This window comes from Callospermophilus lateralis, chromosome 2 (assembly GCF_048772815.1).
Source record: "Callospermophilus lateralis isolate mCalLat2 chromosome 2, mCalLat2.hap1, whole genome shotgun sequence".
Lineage (NCBI taxonomy): Eukaryota > Metazoa > Chordata > Mammalia > Rodentia > Sciuridae > Callospermophilus > Callospermophilus lateralis.
In genome coordinates, this window is record NC_135306.1 from 124,881,154 (window position 1) to 124,895,070 (window position 13,917).

The 13,917-nt window shown below is 36.0% G+C and overlaps 1 protein-coding gene across 3 annotated transcripts in view; it reads left to right on the forward strand.

Annotated features, from left to right (window-relative positions):
* The first annotated feature begins 6,389 nt into the window (after positions 1–6,389).
* Trpc6 (transient receptor potential cation channel subfamily C member 6) overlaps positions 6,390–13,917 on the forward strand; it is a 109,234-nt gene continuing 101,706 nt past the window's right edge. For 2 of the 3 annotated variants that reach the window (XM_076843844.2, XM_076843846.2), the window contains exons 1-2: positions 6,390–6,432; positions 6,541–7,015. In XM_076843844.2, coding sequence (XP_076699959.2) covers positions 6,846–7,015 — 170 coding nt within the window. In that variant the 5' untranslated portion in view covers positions 6,390–6,432; positions 6,541–6,845. The other variant, XM_076843845.2, reaches the window with a different exon arrangement.

Here is a 13,917-nt window from a genome sequence, read left to right on the forward strand (position 1 = left end):
CTGCTTTAAATCGTCTTTTAGTTTTTATTAGTCTAGCTAAGGTTTGCCAAATTTATTTGTCTTTTTAAAAATGAGAACTCATTGGGCTGGGATGTGGCTCAAGCAGTAACGCGCTTGCCTGGCATGCGCCGGGCGCTGGGTTTGATCCTCAGCACCACATAAAATAAAGATGTTGTGTCCACCAAAAACTGAAAAATAAATATTAAAAAAAAATTCTCCCTCTCTCTTCTCTCTCTCTCTAAAAAAAAAAAAAGAGTTTAAAAAAAGAGAACTCATAGTTTTGTTAATTTTTCTATTGTCTTTTCTAGTCTCTATTTCATTTATTATTTTCTCTGATCTTTGTTATTTCCTTCTTTCCATAACTTTGAACTTAGGTTTTTCTTTTTACTAGACAGTCTGCATACTTTACTGAAAGTCTCATGAATGGGCCCCAGAATCTTATTTATTTTTGCTGATTTCATACATATATTTCACATAGGCGATCTTTTGAGTATATTAATGTCCTTGGCATCAAGTGCTTCATTTCCTCATGAAAATAAACGTTTTTCTTCACTGAAAATGTCTCATGTTATCTTGCATATATGAATTTTTAAAAATTGTTTCTGAAGCTTTTTCTGGGCTTCTAATGTGTCAAGTCCACTGGTCTACAGCTACTTTAATAGTGGCATCATTGATCTACATTTTCTCACAAGCAATTTTGTTCTTTTTCTAGTCCCTAAGGTTTAGCATTAGGTTGTTTTGTTTTGATAACTTTCTTTTTCTTCTTTTTTTAAATTTTTTTTTAGATGTTGATGGACCTTTATTTTATTCATTTTTATATGCGGTGCTGAATCGAACCCAGTGTCTCACACATGCTAGGCAAGTGCTCTACCACTGAGCTACACCCCCAGCCCCCCTTTCCTCTTTTTTAATGTGAATGTTTATTGTTAGAATCTTCTCTTTCAGCTCTCCTTTTGCTGCATCCAATAAGTTGCAGTATGTTGTATTTCCATTTTGTTTGTCTCATTTTAAATTTTCCTTTGATTTCTTTTTGATTCATTGGTTTTTCAGGAATAATGTTGCTTAATTTTCTCACATTTGTAAATTTTCCAAGTTTCTTTCTGTTTCTGATTTCCAGTTTCATGCCATTGTGATCATAAATGATACCGATATGATTTTGATCTTAGATTGATTTATATATATATATATATATATGTATATATATATAATTTACTATAGACAACATATATATTAAACTCTACCTGTATCTTACTCTAGTTTTTAAAAAAATTTTCTTTAATAACATTTAAATTCTTAATGCATTCCACTTGTTGTGGCAAAGATATGAGCTAGAAATATCTATTCAATTCATTTAATACTCCTTATTATTGTCCTCATTTTAATTAATGTGTTCTTTATCATACCATAAAATAGTTTGTATCTTAAGTTTTTTAAGACTACTTTATATTATATTATATTAATATTTCCATTTGTTGAGTATCAATTTATTTTATTCAGTGTGGTTTTACTAAATCATTTGATATTTTATAGGCCAGGTTTCTTCCATTGCTTCTCTTTTGTCAATTTTTCTTGATTTTGACAAAATTATTTTTAGAAATGTGAAAAAGTAATTAGTAGAGAAAACGTGACCCTAGATGAATAGACAATATTAAAAATATTACTTTCTATTCAAAGTTATTTATAAATTTAATGTAAGTATAAAAGAGTATCAGTAAATTTTATTATATAATTTGATATAAATTGTAATTCATTGTCTAATTAGGTCTTAGTGAAGTTTTATAATTTTCTTTAGTCTTAAAATTCTTCAGTAAGTTTATTTCTATGTATTTTATATTCTGTAGCTTTTGATATAGTTTGATTAGATATTGCTAGTCATGGTAAACTACATTTTCAAAATTATTTTCTTTTATTATTCAATATTGTACTAAGCACACTTCTCTCTTTTCAATTCAAATATATTTCAGTAATAAATCTTGTATTTTAACAGAAAAAAATGTATGACCTATAAACAAATAAGTTTATATTCTCATTAGAAACCTGTTCATCTTATGTATTATGTTTTATTTTCTTGTAAAACTTCTTAGATAACGACTAGTAGCAACTATAATAACACATTTCTTTTATTTCTTACATTAATGGAAACATCTCTGGTATTTCTCCATATTAGTTTCTTCTAAAGTCAGTCTTCCTTACCATATTAAAAATGTGTCTGTAATTTATTATGGTTGTAATTTATTAATATGATTATTTTAAAATAATCATAAATAGATATTGGATATTAGCAACTCTACTCCTGGATCTTTGGAGATGGTGATTAATTTCTAAATTTTAGACTTTTCTTAAGGAATCTTAGGGTTTATTTAATTTTCAACAGATATATTAATTTATTTTAGAGGCCCAGGCTGCATTTAATATGTCTGAATAAAGAACCTAACAAACACCTAAAACAGCTTAATCTATTTTAAACGCATTTATTTATTCAACATTGGTGGCATTTGTCTGTACATTATTGGTCTTTCCAACAGTCTTCTGACTAAGTGTGAATCACTCCTATTACCTAGTGCTTATTTTTCAAATTTGCTAACAAATATGCTCCACCATAACCCTGGCAAGTAGTTGCTAAAAGTATCCCAATAATTCTATTAGAGAAATTAATTTAGTCCAATGTGAGTAACTCCAAGTGAAACCATGTTAATTGCAACTGTTTACAAAATACCCATATGATAAAATTAGAATTCTGGACATCTGTGTTAAGCTCGAATCAAAACAAACACTAAAATATATTGCTATTTATTTTTCTATGTTTGTCAACAGAAACTTAACTTTAAGAGAGGTTCCAAATGTAATATTATAATCCCTTTACTTTGGAAAGTAAGAAATTGAGATTCAAAGATTCACCCACTTCCATTTCATTGACCAGGATTTACCAGGACTTTCATTCATAAAGGAATCCTCTAGGATGCCCCCACTCCCCCTGTGGATTCCATATGAAGTAGGAGTCAGGGCTTTATGTTCTAACTCCTTTAAAATACCCATGTACATTTAAGACTAAATTTTATCTGTAGCTCTGGCCAACTAACCTCAAGCTGCATTTCCCAGAAAGACTCCTTTGCCTTTGTCTCTCTTCAGCATTTCACAAACTGTAGCTGCTCTGAGTTCTGAGTGTAACTGCAGCTCAGCTTCTTGGGTCATTAAGCATCTGATAATGTTTTCTCAACCTCCTGGCCCTAGTGGCATTTTTCCCCCCTTGAGCTCCTAGACTGAGGCTTTTCAGACAACAAAGATTTTTTATTTTTGTCTCTATTGACTTTTTGAAATACTGTGCTATAATAGTAATATCAAGTTTTTAAAAATTAATCATCAATTGAACAGCACAGATATGTACAATGAGGCAAAAGTTCATCCCTCCCCAAGGAAAGGAAGGAACTGTAGAATGAAATTGACCAAATTATGCTTTGTACATACATGAATATGCCACAATGAATTTCACATTTTTATATATCTGTAAAGCATCAATTAAAAAATAAATTAATAGAAGGAAGACCAGTAGAGTAAAAGAAGAAAAAAAGGGTGGGGTGAGGTGGGGAGGGAAAGAGGAAGTACTGGGGACTGAGTGGAGCAAATTATGTTCCATGCATGTATGATTATGTATAACTAAAATGCAATCATAAAAACATTAAAAAGGACATCCCTACATCCACCCACAGAGACATGTAGCCCACATTATCCTCAAGTTTCAGTTAACAACTGAACTGTTCTTATTCCAAAGTTATAAACATATTTCATAAACACATATAACCCACAATTGCATCAAGCATGTAACTTTGTGAAAACTATAAGTTGTTCACTCATCTAATATTTTTTTTTCTTTATTTTTATTTGTTTATTTTTATGTGGTGCTGAGGATCCAACCCAGGGCCTTACCTGTGCAAGGCAAGTGATTTGCCATTGAGCTACAGCCCCAGCTCCCATTCATCTAATATTTTTAAACTTGCAATCTATTGTTCTTTCTCCCAACATTCATTATTCTAGATCTACTCAACACTTCTGTACTTGATTTTGAAATATTGATATAGTAATTTTTACTGATTTTACTGTGTTTTTAGTGTAATTAAAGAGTTAAAACTGCATAGATAACTATAGAATGTGCAAAGCTAGACCGAGGTGTCTTCAGTAATTATAGATCTGCTTACAGATGAATCAACTGAGGCAGAGAGACACTAAATGTCCCCTCTGAAATTACACAGCTTCAGCAGTGGAAGGTTGGAATGAAAACACAGGCTTCCAGAATTTCAGTCATCTGGTCTTTCCACTTCATCAAATCATAATTCTCTCAGAATCCTCTAATCCCTTTACACCACCATCCCCCTCCAGGGAGCTCCATAGATGCCCTGGTTTTATTGGTCTAGAACCCATTGTACTTCAAATAACAGAAAAAAAAAAAGGATGTCTTATTTTGCCAAATAATAAATTGATGTCACCTTATAAGTTTACTGTAATAATTTTTTCAGTGTGAAGGTTGTTATGTGTAAATGAAAAACAGTGTTATGAGAAAAAGCACAAACAGCTCAAACAACTATAACAACAAAATAAATTCTGTCTCAATTTTTTAAAGACTAACACTTAACTAACACCATACATGTTTTCTAACTTTGCTTTAACTTACAGAATTTGAGTCAAGTAGAAAATATTTGAATGTTATATTTCCCTACTAAATTGTTTCCTATATATGGTGTTCTCAGATTACCTCAGCACTATTTAAATAAAACATTTATTAACCAATTCATTCAAATCTCAGAGCTGTTGAGTACTTACAGATAAGTTTCCATAAGCCAATAAATTTCAAGTGGAGTATTTTATTGCTGGGTAAAGTGACCAGGAAATAGAATAAAATCATGGCTCCATGTGTTGAGAGATAAAAAAAGAAAGCTCTTAAATTAAGAATAAACAACTTCAGAAAGATCTAGGTTAGTTTTTCCTTTTTTTTTTTTCTTAGAGAGAGAGAGAGAGAGAGAGAGAGAGAGAGAATTTTTTAATATTTATTTTTTAGTTTTCGGCTGACACAACATCTTTGTTTGTATGTGGTGCTGAGGATTGAACCTGGGCCACAAGCATGGCAGGCCAGCGAGCTACCGCTTGAGCCACATCCCCAGCCCCTAGGTTAGTTTTTCAAGGAAAATGTCTTTTTAGTGGCTAAGAAGTTTTCTTTTTCTTTTTTATACTTCATCCCTCTTTCCATCCATCCATCCATTCCACACACCTGTATCAATTACAGAGCTAGGCCCTCAGGGTTTTCCTCTCTGAACTTTGGTTCTTGATGAATTGGCAAAGTAAAACTTTCTAAATTTGCACTCCCCACCCCTTTGCTCACACATCCATTTCATTTTATACCTGTTCACTGGAAGCAAAGATACCTTAGTTTTTCATACCCTAACTTTCTTCAATCCAGTTATAATGCGCTTCTGACCTTTTTGTGGCTGGCCACATGTGTGTCTCAAGTAGTACCTTCTTGGGGAGGCCTCTTAAAACCACATAATCTGAAGTAGTCAGCCACCAGTTAACAAAACATCAACCTGTCTTATTTTCATTGTAGCCCTTGTTTCTGATATTTTCTTATGTCCTTGTTTAATCTCTCTCTCTCTCTCTCTCTCTCTCTCTCTCTCTCTCTCCCTCTCTCTCTCTTTTTCTCTCTCTCTCCCTTCCTCCTTCCCTCTCCCTCCCCACCCCCATGAAATCTCTGTGAGCCCAGACAGGTGTCTTTATTGTTTCTGAATCCTAGAACAGTGCTGGGCACACAGTCGGTTTTCATTAAAAATTAGTGAATAAATGAATGGATTCCTAATTGATTGACCCTGTTTTTCACTACTGTGGACACTGATTCATTCATAATGAGAACTTCTCACATATATGCAGATTATGGGAATTTTAAAGGATGACTTAAAATGGTTTTGAAATATGAGAAACAGCTGCCCCAGAAGAATTCCATCATTCACAGTGATGGAAGGATTCTTCTCCCAAGGATGCAAGAAAATGCTTTTCCTATTTTTGTTGGATTGCTCAGAAACTGGGAACATCTGGCGCCGGGAATATAGAGAGTTGTTCATTTTAGAGTAGAGTCTTAGTAACTTCGGGGATTGGGAGTAGGAGTGAAAATGCCCTAAGAAAATGAAGGCAATATGGAGGAAGGGGAGACTCCATGCCCTTTTTTATAAAACTGGTCCTTTGTTTCTAAATCGAGTATTACTTAAGGGAAGCTTCCTAGAAAGTCCTCAGTCGGTGTTGTCACTAAATAAGCAGACTCTGGCAGCAGTACCCCCTCCCCCAGGGCGCTTGTCTGGCTCCGCCTCGTTTAGGTTTATTCAGACCCTGGAAGTTGTGGTTGCAGGACGGGCTTTGACTGCTTTCTAGAACGTCCTTCTGATCCCTTTAAAGGTGGGGATCATGACGGAGGATGCGGGGGAAGAAGGCGGGAGCCGAGGGCTGGAGACTCGCGGTTGACATAGTAACTTCAGCTTGGTTTCTCTTGCTCTCGGTTCTCAGGCTCCGTAGCCACCCTCGGCCCCTCCTGTGCACTCTGTCCCGGAGCCCTGGCCGCCTCCCAGTGAGGTCCGCTCAGTCAGAAGAGCTCAGTTCAAGGTCCCCTTTGCGCCCCCCTCACCAGTGACTTCTCCGCGCGGAGCCCAGACTGCTAGGCGTTTGCATCCCCTGCCTCATCCTGGTCCCCTAGGCATCGGTTTGTCCCGGACCAGTTCGGCAGTTAAAGGGGCCTCAGGGTACCAGATTCCTGTGGGAACTGCGGACCTCTCCTCCAGGCACAGGGCCCAGGCCAGCGGAGCGTTCTTGCCATGAACCAGAACCCTGCCTTCGTGCCCCGGCGGGGCGGCTCTCCTTCGGCGGCTGCCGGAGCCGGCGCGCGGCGCAACGAAAGCCAGGACTATCTGCTCATGGACTCGGAACTGGGAGATGATGACTGCCCGCAGCTCCCGCTGCCTCCCTACGGCTACTACCCCTGTTTGTAAGTGCGGGTAGCCAGGCGGGGCGGGCTCGGGATGCACCTCCGGAGGCTGCACGCACAAGGGGTGTAAGAGCCAGGTCCGCGCGCGCGTTGGAACTCGCGTATGTGCCTCTAAGGACTGGTGACTGTAGCTCCGCGCGAGCCAGGTCTGGGACCTCAGCGAGTAGAGTGGTAAAGGCGCCCCTGGGTTTGGTCTTGGTGAGCACGTAGGGGTCTGTTTGCCCAGAAGATGATACCGCAGAGTACCAACCGCATTACAGGTGATCAGGTAGCTGGTCAGTTTCTTCATCGTGGGTAACTTTGCGCCCCCAACAGATTCAGTATTGCTGCGCAACAGGCATGATTGAATAGAGGGCTGATTCAACCGTGCGGGGGGGCGGGTGGGGGTGGGCCGTGACAGTCTAGGTGGGAGAAGTGATTAGACTATAAGGGTCCTTGGAGCTGCCTTGATGTGTGCAGGGAAACTCCAGAACCCCAGCGCGGGCGCTCTCCCAAGTTGTGCGTCTCAGCCCTTCTGGCGGTGCACACATCTTTGGGGCAATCAGTCAGCCAGAAAGTTCGGAAGTGTGAGTGTAAAGCGTAGACCTGCCTTTTAGCCCCCAGACATCCTCCTGCCCATTCTGGGCGTTGGGGTTAGGCCAGGGAAATAGAACCAATCGGGCTTTTGCATTGGCGGTGCGAAGCTTTTACCGAGGGCGTCAGAGGAGATGAGTCTGTTAGGAGTGCGGATCCAGAGACCCCCAAAATGTAGGAGGGAGGACGTTCGGGTCCTTTATAGTGGCCTCTGAGTAACTGCAAACCTTTAAGTATCTGAACTTTGGAGAGGGAGGGGTTGTGGGCGGGCAGAGGTGGAATGGAGGACAAGAAAAGTCCTCACTTTCCCACAGGCTATGTGACTGACCAGGCGTGCAGCTGGCAGACAGCGTTTCTGCCTCTTTGCCCCTTTGATGTGTTGGTTAGGCCAATTTCCTGACCTGTCACATCCATCCGCAAGCTGTTTCCCGAGAAAAGCGGTTCTCATACATTTGAATCAAATGGGGTATAATTTCTCCTTTTCCTAGTGTAGAGGTTGCAGAATCACGTTGGTTATACAGACACGTATATACATACAGCAATACTAGTGTCTATTTTATTCTGCTGCCCTTCTTATCCCAAGATCATTGTATCGTCATGAGCAACTAATAAAAATAAATAAATAAATAATACTTTACAGGTGATTAGTGAGGGAATTTCAAAGTATATAGAGAACTTTAAAGAATCATTATCTTTTTTACTTTATATTCAATCTCCCTTTTTCTCAGAATTTAAACTTAGTTAATATTTTAATATCTATTCCTTCAAATAAATAAACAGTATTCATACACACACACACCAAAAAAAAAAAAAAAAAAAGAAAGAAAAGAAAAGAAAAGAAAAAGAAAAAGAAAGAAAAGCGGTTCTCACCTCTGTAAACAGCTCTAGGTTGGAGGGACCTTTCAGTCCCATGGTCTCCTGGCAGACCCTCGAGGTGGATGGGCATACCTTTCAGCGCTGGTCAGTGCTGCCAGAGTCAAAGCCAGCTGTGAGTCCCTTGTGCAGTACCAACTAAACCCCAGGAGATGGGACCTCTAATTTTTCTCCAAGATGAAAGAAAATAGTTGGAACTGGTTCCATTCATCCATGTGCTGTACAGTTGTAAGCATTTACTACAATTTATCCTTTTTTTCCTTTTTAAAAAGATAAAAGTTACATAGCGAAGAATTCACCCATTTTAAATAGTACAATTCAGTTTTGTTTAATTCATCCCATTAAGTTTGGGAATCATCACCAATATATAATTCCAGGACATTTTCATCATCCCCAAAATAAAATTTATACTTGGTGTTAAATTAGAAAATATTTCTAAACTCATCATATAGAATTTTTGAACTTTAATGGAAATAAGAATTATCTGGAGATTTTGTTTAAATGCAGATTCTGAATCTCTGCATCAGAAATTGTGCCTTTCTAACAATTGTTCAGGTGACATCAGGCTGATATCCATGGACTACATTCTAAATGGCAAGAAGATACATACCAAGAAATAAAAATAGAAAAACAAATCTTGTATATTAGGAATGCAGCTCTTTTTGCTTTGAAAATATATATCTAAAACATAGATGGACTTTTAAAATTGGGTTTAAATTGAGTTCTACTAAGCCTCAGTATTGTATGCTTGGTAACATTACTTGTTGGGTTAACTCAGTGACTTAACACTGTTGGTCCGTCCTTCCTTCCTTCCTTCCTTCCTTCCTTCCTTCCTTCCTTCCTTCCTTCCTTCCTTCCTTCCTTCCTTCCTGTCTTTTCTTCTTTCATGAAAAGTAGATTATCTCATGAACAGAACCTTTTCTTTTTTATTTTATAATCTCTATTGTCACTTGTTTCTGTGTCTGTGGGAAAGAATGATTTGATTTTAAAAACTTGTGGTTGTAGGTCAGCGGTGAGACTATATAATTAATTCGAAGTTGTCCTGAAAACTTTCCCCAATGATTTCTTCAAATGTGGCTTACTGCTTAATTGAAATATATCTATATCTATATCTATATCTATCTATCTATCTATCTATCTGTCTGTCTGTCTGTCTATCTATCTATATGATTATCTATTATTTCTCTCCTTTACTTCAGGAATCCCACACTATCCTTAAAAGAATAGAACTGATAGAGACTGATAGAGGGATGAACGGAAATATTTTAAAGTGCTTCAATTCAACTCATGGTACTCTCTGTGTCATGTTTAATGTACTATAATACATTTAAGTGTGAACCATGTTCCAGAATTATAACTCGGTGTTATCTGAATCTGTTATTACCCAAAGTTTCTATAGATACCTTTCATCAACTGTTTTCTTCAATCAGGATTTTATTTTATTTTTCAGGTGAATAATCAAGTAACTAAAAACTTTTACCCAATAGACTACAATCTATGATGCATGAGAAAAAGTTAAAGAAAATTCCTTTTTTCTGGTAAAACGTATAAATAAATTCTCCCATATGTATTTAGCTTGTGATTTAAGCAATTGTGCATATTATTTATAATAGTGGCAATCACCAGTGTACTTTAGATACAGTATGACTGTTTTCTCAAGTCATGGAGATTTTCCCTTAGAAGATTCAAATCATTGTAAACTGTCATTTCTGTGGCATAAATACTATGACTCTTGTTAAAATATTGTTTCACAGTTCACTTCTGTAGGAAGATTTTAACACTTTTGGAGTTTTTCTACTGAAAATTGTAGTAAATTGTCTTGTTTGAGAGTAATTACATATTCTCAGGTCTGAATAGGATAAAATAACATTTTGAAATGATGCTTAGAAGAAGAATTTCTCATGTTCTTTTATTCCAACTTTTAGTAAGAAGTATACTCTATTATAATCAATTTTTAAATGATGATTAGCAGGAAAGGTTCAAGTCCTGCTAAAGTCCCAGGAGGTATATCAAAGTTCCTTTATTTAAAATTTTAAAAAATATATCTCTAGACTATTACTTCTGAACATGATAAAAAATCTCAGACATATCCACTAAGGACTTCTAAAAGAAGAAGAAATGAAACATTCCGACTGAACTTTTACTTGGGAAGAACTAATTGATTAATTTTGAAAAATTGAGCAGTAAATTAAAGGTCTGGCAATATAGTAGACTAAGATAATTTAAAAAAACTTGTGATTATAAACACCAAGAAATACTGGTGTTTCTGGATAAAATATTTTAAATCTTTTAAAAACTTTGCTTAATTTTCAAAAACTAAAGGGAGTACCACGCGCAGGAACAAAACAGTTAAAATCCAGAGTGTAGATTGTGAAGTGATGCTGTGGCCAGTCTGGGAAGTAAGAGGCCTTGGTGACTAAGGTACTTGGAGTCTTATATCCATATGAGACAAAAAAAAAAAAAAAAAAAAAAAAAAAAAGGTAAGGCCTTGTTTTCAAATGGAGCAGAGAGCTGGTACTGAGACGCTTGCATAAAACTAGAACGGTATTCTATTGAAGAGTTAGGCTAGAAAATTATGCCCACCAGCACAGAGTGAGATCAAGAATCTGCTAGTAAGAAGAAAAAAAAAAACTTCCCTGGAGAATTTTGTTTTAGGATTTATATGCACATGCCATGTGAAGTTTTATTCTATTTTTCTTTTCTTTTCTTTTTTTTTTTTTTTTTTAACTAGACCTAGAAAACCTCAAACTAAAAACTACCCTTGGGACTCCTAGAAGGGTAAAACACAAAGCATGATGAAAGAATCGTCCCAACCATGTAGATGGCTTAGAATTTTCATAAATAAAACAAGTCCTGCTAAAGATATATTCACTGTAATCAATGATGAAACACAAGGAAACAATCCACAGAGAGTCAGTGGACAATACAATCCATGTGTGTCAACGTAAGGTGTAACATCATTGTTGGATCCTTAGCGACTTGAAATAATGTAACAACATGAAAGGGAATATAAAATAAATATGTATAAAAGTGCTGACAATATAAAAAATATAAAACCCTAAGAAAAAGAGTTGCCTTAAAAAATAGACGAAGAGAACATTTATAAATGAAAAATATAATTCTTAAAGTAGGGAAAAACAATGGAAGGATTAAAATGCACATTAGACATAGCATAACTTAGATGGTAATGTGAAAAATGCAGAGACATAAAGAAATGGAAGATATAAATATTGTTAAGAGTCATGAAATTGGAAGTAGGGGTTCCAAAAGAAGAATGGGGGAAATGTATCATTTGAATAGATAATGGGTGATTTTCTAAAAATCATAAATTCTCATGTTCATAAAGTACAACAATATTAGTGTATACATAAAAAGAAACCATTTAAACATATCATTTAAATTTCAGAACATCCAACAAAGATGAAAGGAAATATTAAAAATTAACCAAAACACAGGGACTTGGAGGAGTGAGTTTTAAAATTTAAAATATTTAAAATGGAAATATACTCATATGTATTTTGATATACAGATTATATCATGCGTAGCTTTCAAGAACTATGATTTTTTCTTTTGCATAAAAAGTATTATTTATTGATGTAGAATTGTATGCAAAATCAGTGTTTCAGGCTGATAGGGTTGCTTTAAATGTGGATGTGGACAAACAACTTTACAGGGTCACATCACTGAATCACAGTCTTAAGAGAAACCCAGAACCTAATTCAATCCTCTATTTCACATAACGAAAACAAGCAATGTTTTTTTTTTTTTTAATATGTCATGGATCTTTTAAAATTTTTATTGACTTCAGGGGGCTTTTGGATAACCTGAAATCCATTTATAGACCTTTGGACCCAGATTTCAAAGTTCTGATTTAGGAGAGATACAGTAACCTAATATTAGAAACCACCGATGAATAAAATTCACAAAACACAGCCTTCTTTATTCCAAGCAAAATAAACTCAGTCTTGAACACATTTATGTATTAAGTAAGGGAATGAAAAATTCAAACTGTAGGCTAAAATTTTTTTTTCTGACATTAATTGCTGAGAGAGCACACTGTTCTCTTAAGAAAGTTTAAGATTGAAGTTTGAGTATGGCCTCAGACCTATGAATCATATTAAATTATTTTGTACTTTTTATCTCTCTTACTTTTTTTGGTAATTATGTTTTATAAAACATCTGCTTCACATTTTGTTTGTTTGCATATCTAGCCCCATCCCAATAAAACGTAAACCTCCAGAGGTGGAGGTGTCCTTCATGCCCTGTACTTACCAAACAGCAAAGAGAAGGTTTCAATTGATTTGTACCTCAGCAAAGATATGTTACTCCTTCTCAATATTTGTTCTAATAAGGAATAAAGTGGTGCTAGCTTCTTTAAAAGAGTAACATCTGGTTCCTCTCAGGTGAAAGGAAGCTTGTCTACACAGACAGATATACTCTTATATTCCAGCTGCCAGTCACTACAATTTGCTTTCTTCTGGGGAATCTTTCACTACTTACTATTGCCACCAACATGCCACCTTTTAGCACTGTAGTTCTGGGCTCATCCCTTGAAGTCTCCCATGCACTCCTAAGATGAGCCTGCATCTTCTTCACCAGGACTGCTACCTATGCAGGGATACTCAAAGGAAGTAGATGGGAAAAACTCATGGCTGGCTATATCTGCTCTTCTATCTCATTTTGGAGTCTTGAAGCCTCTTAAAAAGAACTGATGCTGGCCTATCCCCATTCCTGCCTCACCTCCTCAGACCGTCCTCAGTGGATTTGTCCCTCCATAACACTAATGCAGATAAAGGAGAAGCACCTTTTCCTCTTTTGTCTTCAATGTGAGATCTGACTTTCAAACTCTGTTTCTTTCTTTAGGGTCTCCTTCTTTCCTTTGTGTTCATTCATCGAAGCAAAGACCCCACTTAATCATAGACCTGTGGTTTTACTTGCTGACCCTGAAAGTATAGTTACATCAGAGCACGACAGCCCAGCAGCAGTATAGAGGATTTTCAAATAAAAGCAAAGTGCTCATTTTCTTACAAGATATAGTCATCAAATGATAAATAAAGTCAATCAAAAATCATAATACCATGATTTTAATACATATGTAGTAGTTTAGAATTCAATGAAAGTCTCAATATCCATTATGTCCTTTGAAATAATTTATATAACCCTAAAGTCAAGACCTGGCCTTTGGCCCAGATAAATGTGGCATCTATCACTGGAAAAATACAATTCTCAAAATTAAAAAACTCAATGGATGAATTAAAATTCACATTATACATAGGAAAATTGATAATACCTAAAATTCAGACACTTAAAATTAGAAAATGTAAACATTATTTGAAGGTTAAAGGTTTACATTTTGGAAGCTGCTTCCCAGGAGAAAAACAAATGTAAAAATTGCCTTTGATAAAAATGCTTTGATTTCTATTCTTCATTTAGGAATCAACATCTCCCCCAGCCAC